The following is a 13979-nucleotide window of genomic DNA, read 5'->3' as shown; positions in this document are numbered from 1 at the left end:
AAAAAAAAAAAAAAAAAAAAAAAAAAAGGGAAGAAAGAAATATGGCTGTTACTATCTGAAATATGTCTATTATTTTTTGTTTCACGAAAAAAAAGAAAGGAAAAAAAAATTATACCACTTTAGGGGGGCTCATTCTACGGTCGACAGAATTTTTTCGCAAGATCATTTTTTACGAGACTTCAGAAGGTTATCAGTATTTTTTTTTGGCATATGGGATTTTTATCAGATACACACACACATATACATACATACATACATACACACTATATATAATACTATACTTATATATATATATATATATATATATATATATCTAAAGATTAAATAATTAATTACATACAGTTAAACAAATTACATACGTTAAAGAAGATTACTCTTTTATTTTATTTTCATCTACTTATCCATATTCTCGTCTGATTCATTTAAATTTAATTTTCAGTCTGTTAGTAGCAATATCAATCGTTAGAATCTCGTCGCGACTTAACGGTGACCTTTTAGTAGCTTGTTAGATGTATACTCTCGTGAGGAGTCACTGGTCCTCCGACACAGATATAAAATCATACACTGATGTACAACGTACACACACACACACATATACAACAGAGATACAGCAGCAGACATACTTACTCACACACATGCACTCTTACTCATACATGCACTCTTACTCACACAAGCTATTCCAACATTGACTCATGAAGCGGTTCTTCGACTACAGTGGACCCAACAGACGACGCGTAAACTCGTAATCGGTCGCCTCGTGGCTCTTAACATTTCGTTCGAAAGTCGAAAGTCATACTCACGTATTATCAATTCGAGAAAAAACAGAGAACCAATCTGATTTCATAAATCAACTATTCGAGTTACAATATTTTTTCTTTCCTTCTGATGTTTTCTTTCTGATTTTTTTTTTTTCTGGAGGCATTTTCATTCTATTGTTAATGTTTTCCATTCTTTTTTCTTTAATAACAACTGTTGTCATCATCAATGAAAAATATATAAATCGCAAAGCAAATTTTTCGGTCGAACAACAACAACAACAATAATAATAATAATAATAATAATAACAACAACCTACACCTGCAATAATTACGACGACGTTAGAACATTGTTAATTACAGAAGAAGAAGAAAAACATGTATTGGATATTGTGCATTATATTTTCAGCCGTAGCCAGTGCCATCAAAGGTTGGGATGTCGGAAGTGGCCTGAAATACCAGCTAACTACAACAGTTTTGTTCAGAGAATCTGGACCCTCCAAGTTTGCCGGTGACGTTGGCTTTCAATTAACTGCCGAGCTCGATGTGTCCGCTGTTTGGAGGGATCCCAACGATCCAGAATCTTTTCTTTTGAATATCGAGGTGATTTTATTTGATATTACATTTTATTTCGTTATATATATATATATATATATATGTATGTATGTATGTATGTATGTATGTATGACTCGTACGTAGAACAATAATGTCACGTCTTCCAAAACGTGATGTGTCGTTTCGATTAAGTAGTATGGTATGCTTAATATATCGTCTCGTACAATTGATTTCAATTGCAAGTGTAAAAACCCGTTAACGATCTACCGTATGTACTTTGTGGAATCCATTTTGAAAATACCGTTATTACGTTCCATTGTCTTTTAGATTCTTTTGGTTTTTTTTTTATGTTATTTTTTCCACCGTTTCAATGTATGATCTATAGATCAAGTGAAAAAAAGTAATTTATATATTATTACATAATGTATTGTGTGTATTTAAGTTGAATGTATTTTATTCTTTTTGATTATGGTAGTACCATTTCCAAGAGCATGTATCTTTGTATTAAAAAAAAAAAAAAAAAAGCATTTCTCGTATAAACAGCTACGTACAAACGAAGTCGATATACGTGCATATAATTTTATCTTTGGCAATACGGTTTCTCTTGCGATGAAATCCCGGTAATATCGATAACCTTTTACACGACTTACATTTAAATTAAACGAATGATTAATCGTGTTTGCTTTTTGATCGAAGGAGAAACGTCGATACGAATTTCGACGATATCTCTTGAGTTATTTAATTTGTGATATTTTCTACATCGTTATTCTCTACGTAAGTACGTTTATACGATTTGAACGAATTCGTAAATTGATTTGAGTGCGATTAACAAATTCGATAAATACTTGTTTGATTTTTTCTATTATAAAAAAATCTATGACAGACTTTGGAAAGATTTTGATGTGCAATGTCTGTTAAGGCAAAACAAAAAGATTGATAAATTTTTTTCTTGTTTCTTTTCACGCATAGATTTCATCGCCGCAATTATTGATTAAATCGCGAAAAGCACCAGAACCGGAGGGTTTCGTAGAACATTCCTCAAGAGTCAATGAAATATCTCAAAAGCCTGTAATCGTTTTGTGGAAAAATGGTGAAATTAAAGCGCTCTATTTGGATACGTCCGAGCCGGTGTCATCGAAGAATCTGAAACGTGGCTTGGCGAGTATTTTTCAATACAAAACTCTCGACGATGAGATACGCGAAAAGGATGCATCGGGTGTTTGCACGGTTTCTTACGTTTCTTTGGGACCGAAAACCATACTGAAACGTAAACACAATTGTAAAATCAACACTAACGCTTTACCGGCAAAGAAACAACATCCTAATTCTATTCTCGATGTGAACCTTGTTAGTTATCGTAATGTTACGTACGATTTGTCGCCATTTTTATTACCAACGATTATAAAGGAAGAGGAAGAACACCAGTTGACTTTGGTGACCAGACCGGAAGTAGGTAGTATGGTTACGTCGAAGAGATTATTAGTAGAGATTCCAAAAGATACCAAGGTGGCACATTTAGAGGCAAATTCCGTTAAACACGCTGTGGCTCTTCTTCAACCTGGTTACAGAGAAACTGACATAGAACTGGAATTGGAACCCTTTACTTGCCCAGAATCTGGATGTCCAATGGTATGTATTACATATATAAGACACTTTATTACAATTTCTTGTATGTGCATGATACATATTTATTTAAAATATATATACATAAAAAAAAAGAAAAGCAATTTTTTTTCCAATTAAAAAATAAGTTGAAAAAGAAATGTTATCGATTGAAGAAAGTAAAGAAAAAAAGAGAAAAGATTTTACATAAGACTGATAAAAAAATAATTCATTTCAGTTGGAACAAATGGTCGAAGATTATCGTGAGTCTTTAAATAATGCGGCTTTGGGAACGACGAAATCCGCATCGGCTTTTTTGAAGCTGTTACCTCTAGTCAAACGAACGTCCACCGAACAATTAGTAAAATTATTAAAGAGTCCACGTTATCGACAGCTGAAGACGCAACTTTTGGACCTTTACGGCTCGACCTCGACGCTAGCAGCACATCAAGCTGCTATGAAGATACTCAGGCAAGATGAGACAGGCGATGATACTGAGAGATATCTTTGGGCCTTGTCCATGTCTCCAACTCCGGATGCTGATATAGCCAAGGATATTCTTAGGCGATCGGAAGAGACCATGCAAAATGATAAACTATCGGAAACGTACGCTTTAACAGCAGCAGCGATTGCAAGACATTGCGGAACCTCGGCTGTGATAGAAAAGGCACGATTTAGTTTAGAATTAGGTTTAGATAGTTGTACGGGAGAAGAATGTAAGATAAAGTTTCTACGAGCTCTTAGAAATTTAAAGAGTAAGGAAGCCATTCCAATACTTTTAAAATACGCCGAAGATAAGAGTTCTGCTACAAGTATCGTAGCTTGGCGTGCATTAGCAGCACTACCACGTGAAGATATAACGTCCGACGTTAAGGAAGCTGCATTTAAGACGTTTTATCAGATCGGTAAATCTAAGAGAGACAGCAGCGCTCGTACTCTCGCATTGGATATCATTCTAGAAAGTGGACCGTCCAAGGAAGAACTTCGAGAACTCGTCGAGTCTTTAGCCAGTAACGATCTGGCATACGAGATACGTAAATATATGAGTCAACGTTTTGAACAATTATCTGAAAAAAATCAAACGTTCGCACGTAATCTGAAAGAGAATTTCGATGAACTTCGAGGGAAGGTTAACAATTATCATGTGTTAGCTCAAAAAGGATTGAGTACGGCGTTTTCACGAAGTTTCTTGAAATCAAGGGGTAGTAATGGATCTCTCGTAACCATTCAAGAAATAAACGCTGGATTATTGAAACGTGGTATAGTAAACGTGGTATTGGAAACCGGTGAACACGAAGAGACAATGTTTTCTCTTGGTCTTTTCGCTCGTGGTCTTGGTAATTTCGTTTCTTCGAATCAAGATGAGAATGCAGACGCCGACGACGAAACAGCTACAGCTGGAATGGAGATCGATTTGTTAGGTGTCGGTATAAGGCCTTTCGTGTTCTTCTCAGGTCAAGGAGAATTGATGGGACACGTTTGGTCCGGAACGGCATCCGAAAGAACGCCAGCTTTCCAAGCGATAACATCTCTGCACAGTCACAGCGAGTTCATACCACTTACAGCTGGTTTCGTAAACGAGATGGATGTTCAAGGTGCCATGAGTTTCGATCTTGCCGGACAAATTCAATTGAGTCTTTGGTCGAGAAACGCTCATTCCTTGGTAGACATGAGTGCTGGTATCGTAATTCAAGGTGGTAGCAAGTTGCGTTCGAATTTCGTCCAAAGCATGACAGAATATTCGTTGACAATGGAACCGAAATTGGAGCTAACCACCGACGTAGATTTTTCGGGTCAAGTCTCGCTTTGCATGAGACTCAGCCAACCGGACACATTGATCAAACAACAGATCTACAAAATCGAGAGGATACCCAACAGCAGGCACAGATTACGAAAAACGCGAAGAATAAAACTCTTCTCCCCTGGCAGATCGTACCTGCTTAACAGAAAGAACAACGAAATGTGTTCTAAAGTGTATAGCTAAGAAATAATCTATAAATCGAAAATCGAAATGAAGACTTTACATCGACGATGATGTCGCGCAATAGGATATTTAATTCACACGAACAACAAAGAGACTAAAGATTATTTGTATGTATATGATCGTGTGCGCGCGTGCGCGTAAGTTAACCCTATCCTTTCTTGTTTTGTTTTCTACTGTTCGTCGTCCGCCAAGGATGCTATTTATAAACGTGACATGTTTGTAGATAAGGGTTAAAATTTTATTAATAAAAAAAATATCTAAAGTTATAACACTAGGTCTTATAACTTATCTACAAAGAATAATGACGTTTTAAACGATAAGTAGATCTTAGAAAAGCGACTAATACGATGATCACCGACAACCACATTCCGCTACCACCATATCTTCGTAACCGTACTGATACGTCAAAGTACCAGTCGAATCGAGATAGAGCAAACTCGTGGGTGCCAATCTCGTTGGAACGCAACACGCTCTTCCGACAGGTTTATTGCCATTTATACTTTCGGTACGTTGAAGAGCACCGTGAACGAGCGTTTGAACTATGGCGTGTTTCGTCGGACTGAGATGATCACCGAACGGGTAATAACACTTTCCAGCGCATTGATACGCTTCGTATCCTGGCGGTGCCACGACCCATTCATCGTAAGCGATCAAAGCGAAATCGACGTAAAGCGGACGCTTTTTGCATGAGTTTCTACGTCTTCGTCGAATACCATCGTCCTCCCAATGTATGTTATCCTCGTTATCATCCTTTTCCAAGGACGTAGAACGACGATACCTCTTCCTTCTTTTTGGTTTCCTGTAACTCAACAACAAGATTGGTCCGTCCGCTCTTGGCCTGTAAGACACTCTTCCGTGTACATGTAGTCTAACAAGATTCCCGTTTCTTTTAGCGACCGCTGATGTAACGTTGAAGGCTCTCCAAGCCTCGTCCCTTCTTGACCTTGACATTTTTTCTCGAGCCGTCTGTCTCGAAAACTCGTCTATGCTCCTTACTCTAAATATAGTCCCTGCCGTACCGAGCAATTCTGCGGTTTCCAAGGTTTCCTGAGAATCAACGAACGGTACGGAAAACTCGACGATCCGTCCTCCATCGGTGACAGGTGCCGAAACGTGAATCGGTTGGAGTGCCCTGACGACGTCATGTTCCGGACGTAAATGGTAAAGTCTAAGCATATATCTCGATACCGTGCCACGATATTTTTTACGATTTTTATCATTCGTTCTTCCAGCCGAGGTCGAATTCAAGATATGCCGATTGATCGATAGAGCCGTGGAGGGCAAGCTAAGATCTAATCTTATCGACGCCGTAGCTCTGACACTAGAACGCGGCCACGAGAGGAATCCAGTTTTCCATGCGCAACAAATAGCGAGAATACCAATTATTATTAAACTCCAGGAACCAGGAGAACACATGGTAAGACTTACTCGAGGATTGTCCCTAACTAAACTTCCTTCACTTCTGATCGATGAAGCAAACCGGTTAAGCACACGGCATATGCCGCGTCTATCGCTAAATACGAGTTTGCACGTGTCCTTCGACGGATGTCTGGTGCGGATTGAAGAAGGGTCGTTCTCCAAATAGCTACCAATGGAGAGTCTGCCGTTGGTAATTTCTTATCAACCGCAGACCACCACTCGACCGAGCACACAAACATTTTGTTATGCTTCGAATCTACCCTGCCAACCGTTCGAGAGGAAAATCGAATGCAAGAGAACCTGTCGAGGGAAAGAAAGAAAGAGGGAGGTGTAGAGAGAGAGAGAGAGAGATAGAGAGAGAGAGATAGACATAGATAGAGAAATAGAGAGTCCTACGCCTTTGCGCGACAACACATGCAACGGGGCTATTGTCGTTACCGTTTGGGGGTGCTGGAGGGTCGCTCGCGGCACTGTTCATCGATTCGCTGCAGAGTGACGTCAGGACGCGGCGGGTATATACGCAAGCGAAAATCCGCAACGCAACGCAAAGCTGTCGTGTTGCCGTTGCCGTCGTAGTCCTCGTCGTAGCCGTCGTAATTTTCTTTTCCGTTGTATTATCATTAACGAACGATCGAAATCGAAAAGAAGAGGAAACGTGTCTTTGTGCGCGAGGCCATGCCGTGGCCCTGACCAAAGTTTTATTCTGGCCCGAATTGTCTTCGGTGCCATTATTCAACGGGGGTTCAACGAGTTTCTACGTTTTTTACGTTATTCTTTGTGAGAGAGAGAGAGAGAGAAAGAGAGAGAGAGGGAGAGATAGAGAAAGAGAGAAATACAGACACACACACTCATACATACATACATACACACACACGCGTAAAGAGATATCGTTCGTTAGTGCGGACGCGCAGTTTATTTCGACGAGAATACGAACAAGATTGTTTTTGTTCCATCTAATACGTACAGTGAACTAGTACGATAACTACGTTCGTCAGTGAGTATATATTATAGTTGAAACGAATAAAAGATACGTCTTCTAAATAAGAAGGTGACAAATTCTCACGTCTAGTATCCTGTAGGCGCGTGTTAACACGTGTAGTAAAGTAATCATAAAGCTCGTTAAGTTAGCTCTTTGTCGTTGAATATTGTGTTCGCGTGTCGTTCGTTGATCCTTCCTTCTCATGTATCTCAGTGTTATCTAATTTAGCTATCGCGAAACCGTGTAATATTTAGCTCCGGGGTCGTCCTTTGTTATGCGCCGTAATATTGCGCCGATACGACGAAGGAATAAGCTACGAACAATTGTTGTCATCCGATACGAGTGTTTGTTTATCATATCGTCTTATTGATCGACGTTCCTTATTACTCTCTTAAACTAAACGACCTTGATGACGATAGAAAGTGATAATAGCTCGTACAAAGTATTATCGTTGCTTTACATTATAACGTGATATAAACAGTGTCTCTACTTTTTTCAAATTTCGATACTCCATATCGCAGATCTATCGTTTGATGTATTCATTTTGCGCTTGCGCAATTTTAAACAAGTAAATCTTTTTTATATACGATAAAAAATATATATATATATATTATAATTATATGTATGATATATATTATAATAATGTTATTATAATAATGTATATATTATATATATATAATATATTTTATACGTATGTATATGTATATATATTTCAATCGATGCATGTATACATATATATATATATATATATGCTGGATAATTAAAAAAAAAAAAAAAGAAAAATAAAGTTCTTTATGTAGTTCAAATGATTTTAAACCAAGTGTTACAGTCGAACTTCGAGGATTACATTCCGTATCTGAGCGGTGCAGGAGCTCTCGTAATCACTGGTGTAGCAGCGTATTATGCCACAAGACCTAAACCGGAAAAACCATTGTGGCCACTCTCTGCTCAAAGCACTTTACTTCCGGTAAGAAAAATATACAAATGCATTGAAATATATGATACATTGATGATATGTAAACAGATATACGTGTATACATTTCTATCTATCATACATATAGATTTTTCTTTAGATCTAATAATTTTTTTACTTCAAAAGAGACGATCATGGATGCATATATAATATTTATCCCGTTTCTCCAGTAATTCATCGCGTATCTCTCCTCATGTCTACTATACCTTGACAAACGACTAAAAGATGTTCGGCGAATGTCCAATGTCCAATAAATCAACTGGGTGTCTTATCGCCTTAACAGTAAAATGAGATAATAGAGCAGCGGTGAATTACTTTATTCACTGGATAAACGTATACAACATACGTACATACATGATCCTTGATGATGGTACCGATTTTATTTATCTTCTTAAAAATGCACGATTTTTACTATGAAATAATCATTTTAGTCACGAAGAGATGCGCCAGTCGTGCGTTGATCACTTTTCTCTCTTAACTTATACTAGAACCTTATTTTCTTTTTCTCTCTCACTTTCTCTCTCTCTCTCTCTCTCTATCTATCTATCTATCTATCTATCTATCTATCTATCTATCTATCTCTCTTTCTCGAGATAAAAAAGTTTGCGATCGAACTGTTTCATCAAGAAGAATATCAATCGTAATATCTAAACGTATCTCGTAGGGATACTTCTATCTTCAATGAAATAATAATGACGGATTAATTAACAGGCAAGAAAGAAGATAAAGAAAGAAGAAAATGAAAATGATCATAATAATGATGATGATGATGAAGAAGAAGAAGAAGAAGAAGAAGAAAATCAAGAATGAGTAATATAGCGTCAACCGATCGGTATCATCGATCGAGACGATGATCCAACGAGTCTGATATTTGTTGAGAACGACGCACTCTTCTCTCTCTTTCTCTCTTTCTACATCAACGGGACACTATATTTAAATATAGTCGAGAGTAGTTTGCAGATAGAGAATAGGCCGTGCGCGCGTCGTGGCACGTATGAGAGAGTCAAACTGTTGAAAACTAGAGTTCTCTACTCGTCTTAGTTAGCGAACGGTCGGAAGAAGTTCGGTAGCATCACCTCGTGACAAACATCTTTAATGCCAAAATTTGGTCTCTCGAAAACGCTAGTGAAGAATCAGTAATCGCGGGCGTATCGGCCCGTTCGTCTCGTTACCGGACGTGTTTGGCTCGTTCGTATCGAATCTCTACGATCAGTGCGTGTTCGCTTTTATTTAAAACTTTATCTTAAACTCCTTTTTAATGTATTCCTTTTGAAATCTGAAGATATTGGAATAGCGATAGAAAAAAATCCGCGTACCACGGCGTGCGTAAATACGCGTCCGTACACGCATTGCCCAATTAAACATCCGTCCGTGTGCGGTACAAAAAATTATGCCATCGTCGGGCTGGTTTTTTCACGAGCCGATCCGCGCGCCGATCGACCTCAACGAGCAATCTGATACCTTCAAGGTGTAGTGTCTCTTCCCGTTGCAGAGATTTTTTTTTTTTATGTCTTGTTCTTTTTTTTTTTCTTCCCTTATATATATGTATGTATGTACGTATGTATGTAGGTATGTATGTGTGTATGCATGTATGTATGTATGATGTATGCATGACTTTGGCATCTTGCTCTGTCTCATTTGGGTCTTAATACGAGATCGAATTTTATCGAATTTTCTTGAAATAATTCGTCACACGAGATTGGTGAAAGTCGAAAGAAAATCAAAACGTTCGATTATTCCTTTATCAAATTTCTTTTAAACCCTCGAAATCGATAGTGTTCTCTCCACGGCTGTGCGGTGCTAACCACGCACGGTTGCTAAATTTAGTGTTGCACTTGCCATTTCATTATATAACAAAAACCGGAACACCCAGGAGTTTTTGAGAATATGTCAAGAGAATTCTCTTGGACGTTTTACAGGGTATCGATTTGATAAGAGTCTCACGGTTCTACAAGGACAGCAAGGAAGGCAAGTTCGTAAGTTACATTCACGAGGACACCAGGACGCTTTACGAAGGCTTTCGGAGAGGTGCCAAAGAGTCCAGTAAGTTAACAGGAAGCTGTCAGCGAATAGATTCAAAGAATCGCGTCGATTGTTTATTTAAATCTATAGACAACTCTGTGCCGTCGATATCGTCGTGAGAAGATCTCTTCGAGTGCAATTAAAATGATCGATATCTCTCTCTCTCTCGTGTCCCACGCGGTTGTGAATGTCATTTGGCAACCTACGACAGTCGCGCATTAAATCTTGTAAACAAGCGCGAAGCGATTGGGATTTTAGTATCCTTTAACTGCAATTATCTTTATCTCTAATGCAATTCTTTCATCTCTTATCGCGCAACCTTCGATTTTTCATATCTCGAAAATGATTTGATGACCTTTGCGAGAAGGTTGTCAGTTATCTATTTTCAATCGTTTTTATTTTTACATAGAACAAAATTTAGAAAGATAAATAGTATGAGAAAGAGAGAGAGAGAGAGAGAGAGAGATTCACGCCCACTAGCAAGATATTATATGGACCACCTGTCGTTCCGAAAACAACATAACATTTTAGTGTCGCCGAATCACGGCCTAGCCGATGATGAAAATTTTATTATTGGCTTTTTCCCTCGACGAATAATTCCCATCGGCAAGAAAGATCATAATTGTTCGTGCACGCTTTAATGAAACCGTACACTCAAATTCTTGCCAGAACAGATGTTTGTCAGGCAATGCATCGCGTGACAATTTAAATTCTTGCGTTCCCACAAAGTCTAGCCTCGAACGTTTCTCGGGACCTGGCAATTACTCTTTCTCTTTCTCTCACTAACTCTATCATCTATGAATCTACGAGTAAGAAGTAATCTTGGCACTTCTTTGTGATGCGCAGACAACGGTCCGTGTCTTGGCTGGCGAGATGGACCCAACAAACCTTACCAATGGATTCACTACAACGAGACTCTCCTCAGGGCAAAGAACTTCGGTTCCGGTCTCGTATCCTTGGGATTGGTCCCTGGTCAGCACACATTGGTGGGCTTATATAGTCAAAATTGTCCTGAGTGGATCCTGACGGAACAAGCATGTTACACGTATTCCTTGGTCATCGTACCGCTTTACGACACACTTGGACCGGATGCGTGTGCATACATTATCAACCAGGCTGATATCAGTATAGTAGTTTGCGAGGATGATAAAAAATGTAACTTACTTCTCGACAAAGCTCCCAGGTATTTATCACAATAAATTAATATTGTTGGAATATATTTAGAATGTGTGGGTGTGTGTGTACATATATATATATATACATATACGTATATATATATATATTTGTATATATTTTATATATATATTTTTTGTTATTATATATTATATATATATATATATCTTTTTGTTTTATCATTGCACGAATTATGTATAGCAAGTTTTTTGTTTTCCCTTCACAAATTCCTTCTAACAAGGATCGAATTATATTTGGACAGATGTTTAAGAAAGTTAATCGTCATTAAAGAAACGAGACCGGCGACAAATCAGAGAGCGAAGAATCGTGGGGTGGAACTTTTAAAGTTCGAGGATGTCGAACGACTCGGTGCACAGAAGAATCAACCTGAAGTACCACCAAGGGTGACGGACCTTTGTACGATTTGTTATACTTCCGGGACGACGGGCCACCCAAAAGGAGTGATGTTGACGCATCAAAACGTTATGTCTGGCGTATGCGCGGTCCTCTTACAATTGGGTGATCACAAACCGACCAGCAAAGACACCATGATCAGCTTCTTACCGCTTGCACATATGTTGGAACGTTGTTGCGAAAATGGTTTATATATGGTTGGAGGATCAGTCGGTTTCTATAGCGGTGATATCAAGAGGTTATCGGACGATATGAAAGCTTTAAAACCCACCGTAATGCCGGCAGTACCTAGGCTGTTAAATCGCATGTACGACAAAGTGAGTAATCCAAGTGAGATTTGTTTGTTATTCTTTTTTTTTTCTTCTTCCTTTTTTTTCTCTCCTTCATGGCTTCCACTTGTCAATTTTTTTTTTTTTTAATTCATTAATATATTGGATTAGCTATCCTTAATCCTTGGCAGTTAGCATTAGGAACGACGTAACGAACGACGTAACCTCGCTCCCGAAAAGATACCACAAAAATATCTTTCAGACAATATTAAAAATGGATCATTACCGTAGGACGGATACGATTTGTATCGTTCTTCCGTCATTTTTCAGTCGGTGCTGCGCAATATCTTTCGACGTGCCAATGGCAATTGCAGGGCGTAAAACACGCGCTCGGCACACACGGGCACGACAGGTGGAAAGAAAATTACGACACGTCATCCGAGTAACCTTGGAAGCTTTCATTCAATGGAATTCGTTTATGATAAAGCACGAGTTTTGTATGTTAATCTCACGTGCTATATATATATATATATAGGGGGTCATAATAAAGCATGAAAACTTATTCTCGTATAATGTTGATACGCGACGATTATTTCCGGTAAATTCGAAGGCCGACGTATCGTCGATTTAGAATAGAGCTCTTACTGTTCAAATATTTCAGGAATTAGTTCTCCGAGTTAATATTTAGATTCTGTACGCGGTTTTACGTGGGAGAGTTTACAAATTCCTAAGTTATAAAGAAAGTGAATACGATAATCTTACGTTACCAATTCCTCATTTATATGACAAAGAATATAATTTATCATTTAGCACGATCTATATGTAACTTCACTTATCATTTTGACTCCTCGTTGGTCATTCGTTTAGAATAAGAAATATTACGTATAATTTATGATCATATCTTAATCAAAAGGAAAATATAAACATAGAAGAAAGTTGATTTTTGAACAAATATTATACAACGTGACTTGCACACGAGCTACGAAAACAGAGGAAATTGAACTTGGCTACGTTTTTACGGCTTCGTGAGAAATATTACGCACACATACAATAAATCTATATATATTCACACACGCGCGCATGCATTATCAAACACTCGATCAAGGATTTTCTACAAACAAAAAATATTAGCGTTAGATCCACATTACGAAGCTTGAAGAAAACGACGACATATCCGCTTTGTTGAAGTCGTAATCGATAATCGGTAATACCTCGCAGTATAGGCCTTCACGATGACAGTTTCACGAGTTTAAGCCGTTTAACAGTCGAATCGATATCGCCGTAGAAGCGAACACGACAGACGTGCCGGTTTCGTCGTTTGCCAAAGAACATACATACATACACAGACGCATAAATAGATAGATATAACTTAGAGTCGGAAGACACACCTCGTGCTTCTCTAAATATAGAACATTCTGACTGATGTACGACAGCTTTTCGTTTAAACATATTATTTTTCTCAGGTCCAATCGGAACTTCAGGGTTCGTTCTTCAGGAGAATGATATTCAACATTGGGATGCGCTCGAAAGAAAGAGAGATCAAGAAGAGTATAGTAAGGAACAATGGCGTATGGGATAAGTTGGTATTCAAGAAGATACAAGAATCTATGGGTGGCAGACTGAGACTGATGTTAGTGGGTTCCGCGCCATTGGCTGGTAATGTCCTTACCTTTACAAGGTGTGCCCTTGGTTGTCTCGTCGTCGAGGGATATGGTCAAACTGAATGTTGCGCACCGATCACTCTCACTATACAGGTTCGAAATGTATACAGATCGATGATCCTTTTGAAGATCTCTACGGAGAGTGGGCCTGTAGAAAAAAAAAAAAAAAAAAA

General features: G+C 38.4%; 3 protein-coding genes across 10 annotated transcripts in view; 2 read left to right on the top strand and 1 right to left on the bottom strand.

The window, feature by feature from the left end:
* The window catches only part of LOC122632554 (microsomal triglyceride transfer protein large subunit), an 8999-nt gene extending 3834 nt beyond the window's left edge, over nucleotides 1–5165 (top strand). For all 3 annotated transcript variants that reach the window (XM_043819483.1, XM_043819481.1, XM_043819482.1), the window contains 3 exons: nucleotides 1165–1358; nucleotides 2280–2939; nucleotides 3151–5165. In XM_043819483.1, coding sequence (XP_043675418.1) covers nucleotides 1165–1358; nucleotides 2280–2939; nucleotides 3151–4896 — 2600 coding nt within the window. In that variant the 3' untranslated portion in view covers nucleotides 4897–5165. The remainder of the gene's footprint in view (nucleotides 1–1164; nucleotides 1359–2279; nucleotides 2940–3150) is intronic.
* Nucleotides 5166–5227: 62 nt separating this feature from the next.
* LOC122632558 (bone morphogenetic protein 2-like) lies at nucleotides 5228–6609 on the bottom strand. The gene has a single exon (XM_043819491.1). The coding sequence runs from the start codon at nucleotides 6310–6312 to the stop codon at nucleotides 5248–5250; it is 1065 nt and encodes a 354-aa protein (XP_043675426.1). The 5' UTR covers nucleotides 6313–6609; the 3' UTR covers nucleotides 5228–5247.
* LOC122632555 (long-chain-fatty-acid--CoA ligase 5) overlaps nucleotides 6296–13979 on the top strand; it is a 10610-nt gene continuing 2926 nt past the window's right edge. The window contains exons 1-7 of one of the 6 annotated variants that reach the window (XM_043819487.1): nucleotides 6733–7309; nucleotides 8124–8261; nucleotides 8438–8637; nucleotides 10187–10310; nucleotides 11136–11472; nucleotides 11725–12193; nucleotides 13609–13899. In XM_043819487.1, the coding sequence (XP_043675422.1) occupies nucleotides 8632–8637; nucleotides 10187–10310; nucleotides 11136–11472; nucleotides 11725–12193; nucleotides 13609–13899 (1227 nt within the window). In that variant the 5' untranslated portion in view covers nucleotides 6733–7309; nucleotides 8124–8261; nucleotides 8438–8631. Of the gene's footprint in view, nucleotides 6314–6731; nucleotides 7310–8115; nucleotides 8262–8437; nucleotides 8638–9047; nucleotides 9736–10186; nucleotides 10311–11135; nucleotides 11473–11724; nucleotides 12194–13608; nucleotides 13900–13979 lie in introns of those variants that run through there. The other 5 variants (XM_043819485.1, XM_043819484.1, XM_043819489.1 and 2 more) reach the window with 5 other exon arrangements.

Source organism: Vespula pensylvanica, chromosome 10, assembly GCF_014466175.1.
Source record: "Vespula pensylvanica isolate Volc-1 chromosome 10, ASM1446617v1, whole genome shotgun sequence".
Taxonomy (NCBI): Eukaryota; Metazoa; Arthropoda; class Insecta; order Hymenoptera; family Vespidae; genus Vespula; species Vespula pensylvanica.
Note: the sequence above shows the minus strand (reverse complement) of the source record. Positions and strands in the feature narration are given on the sequence as shown.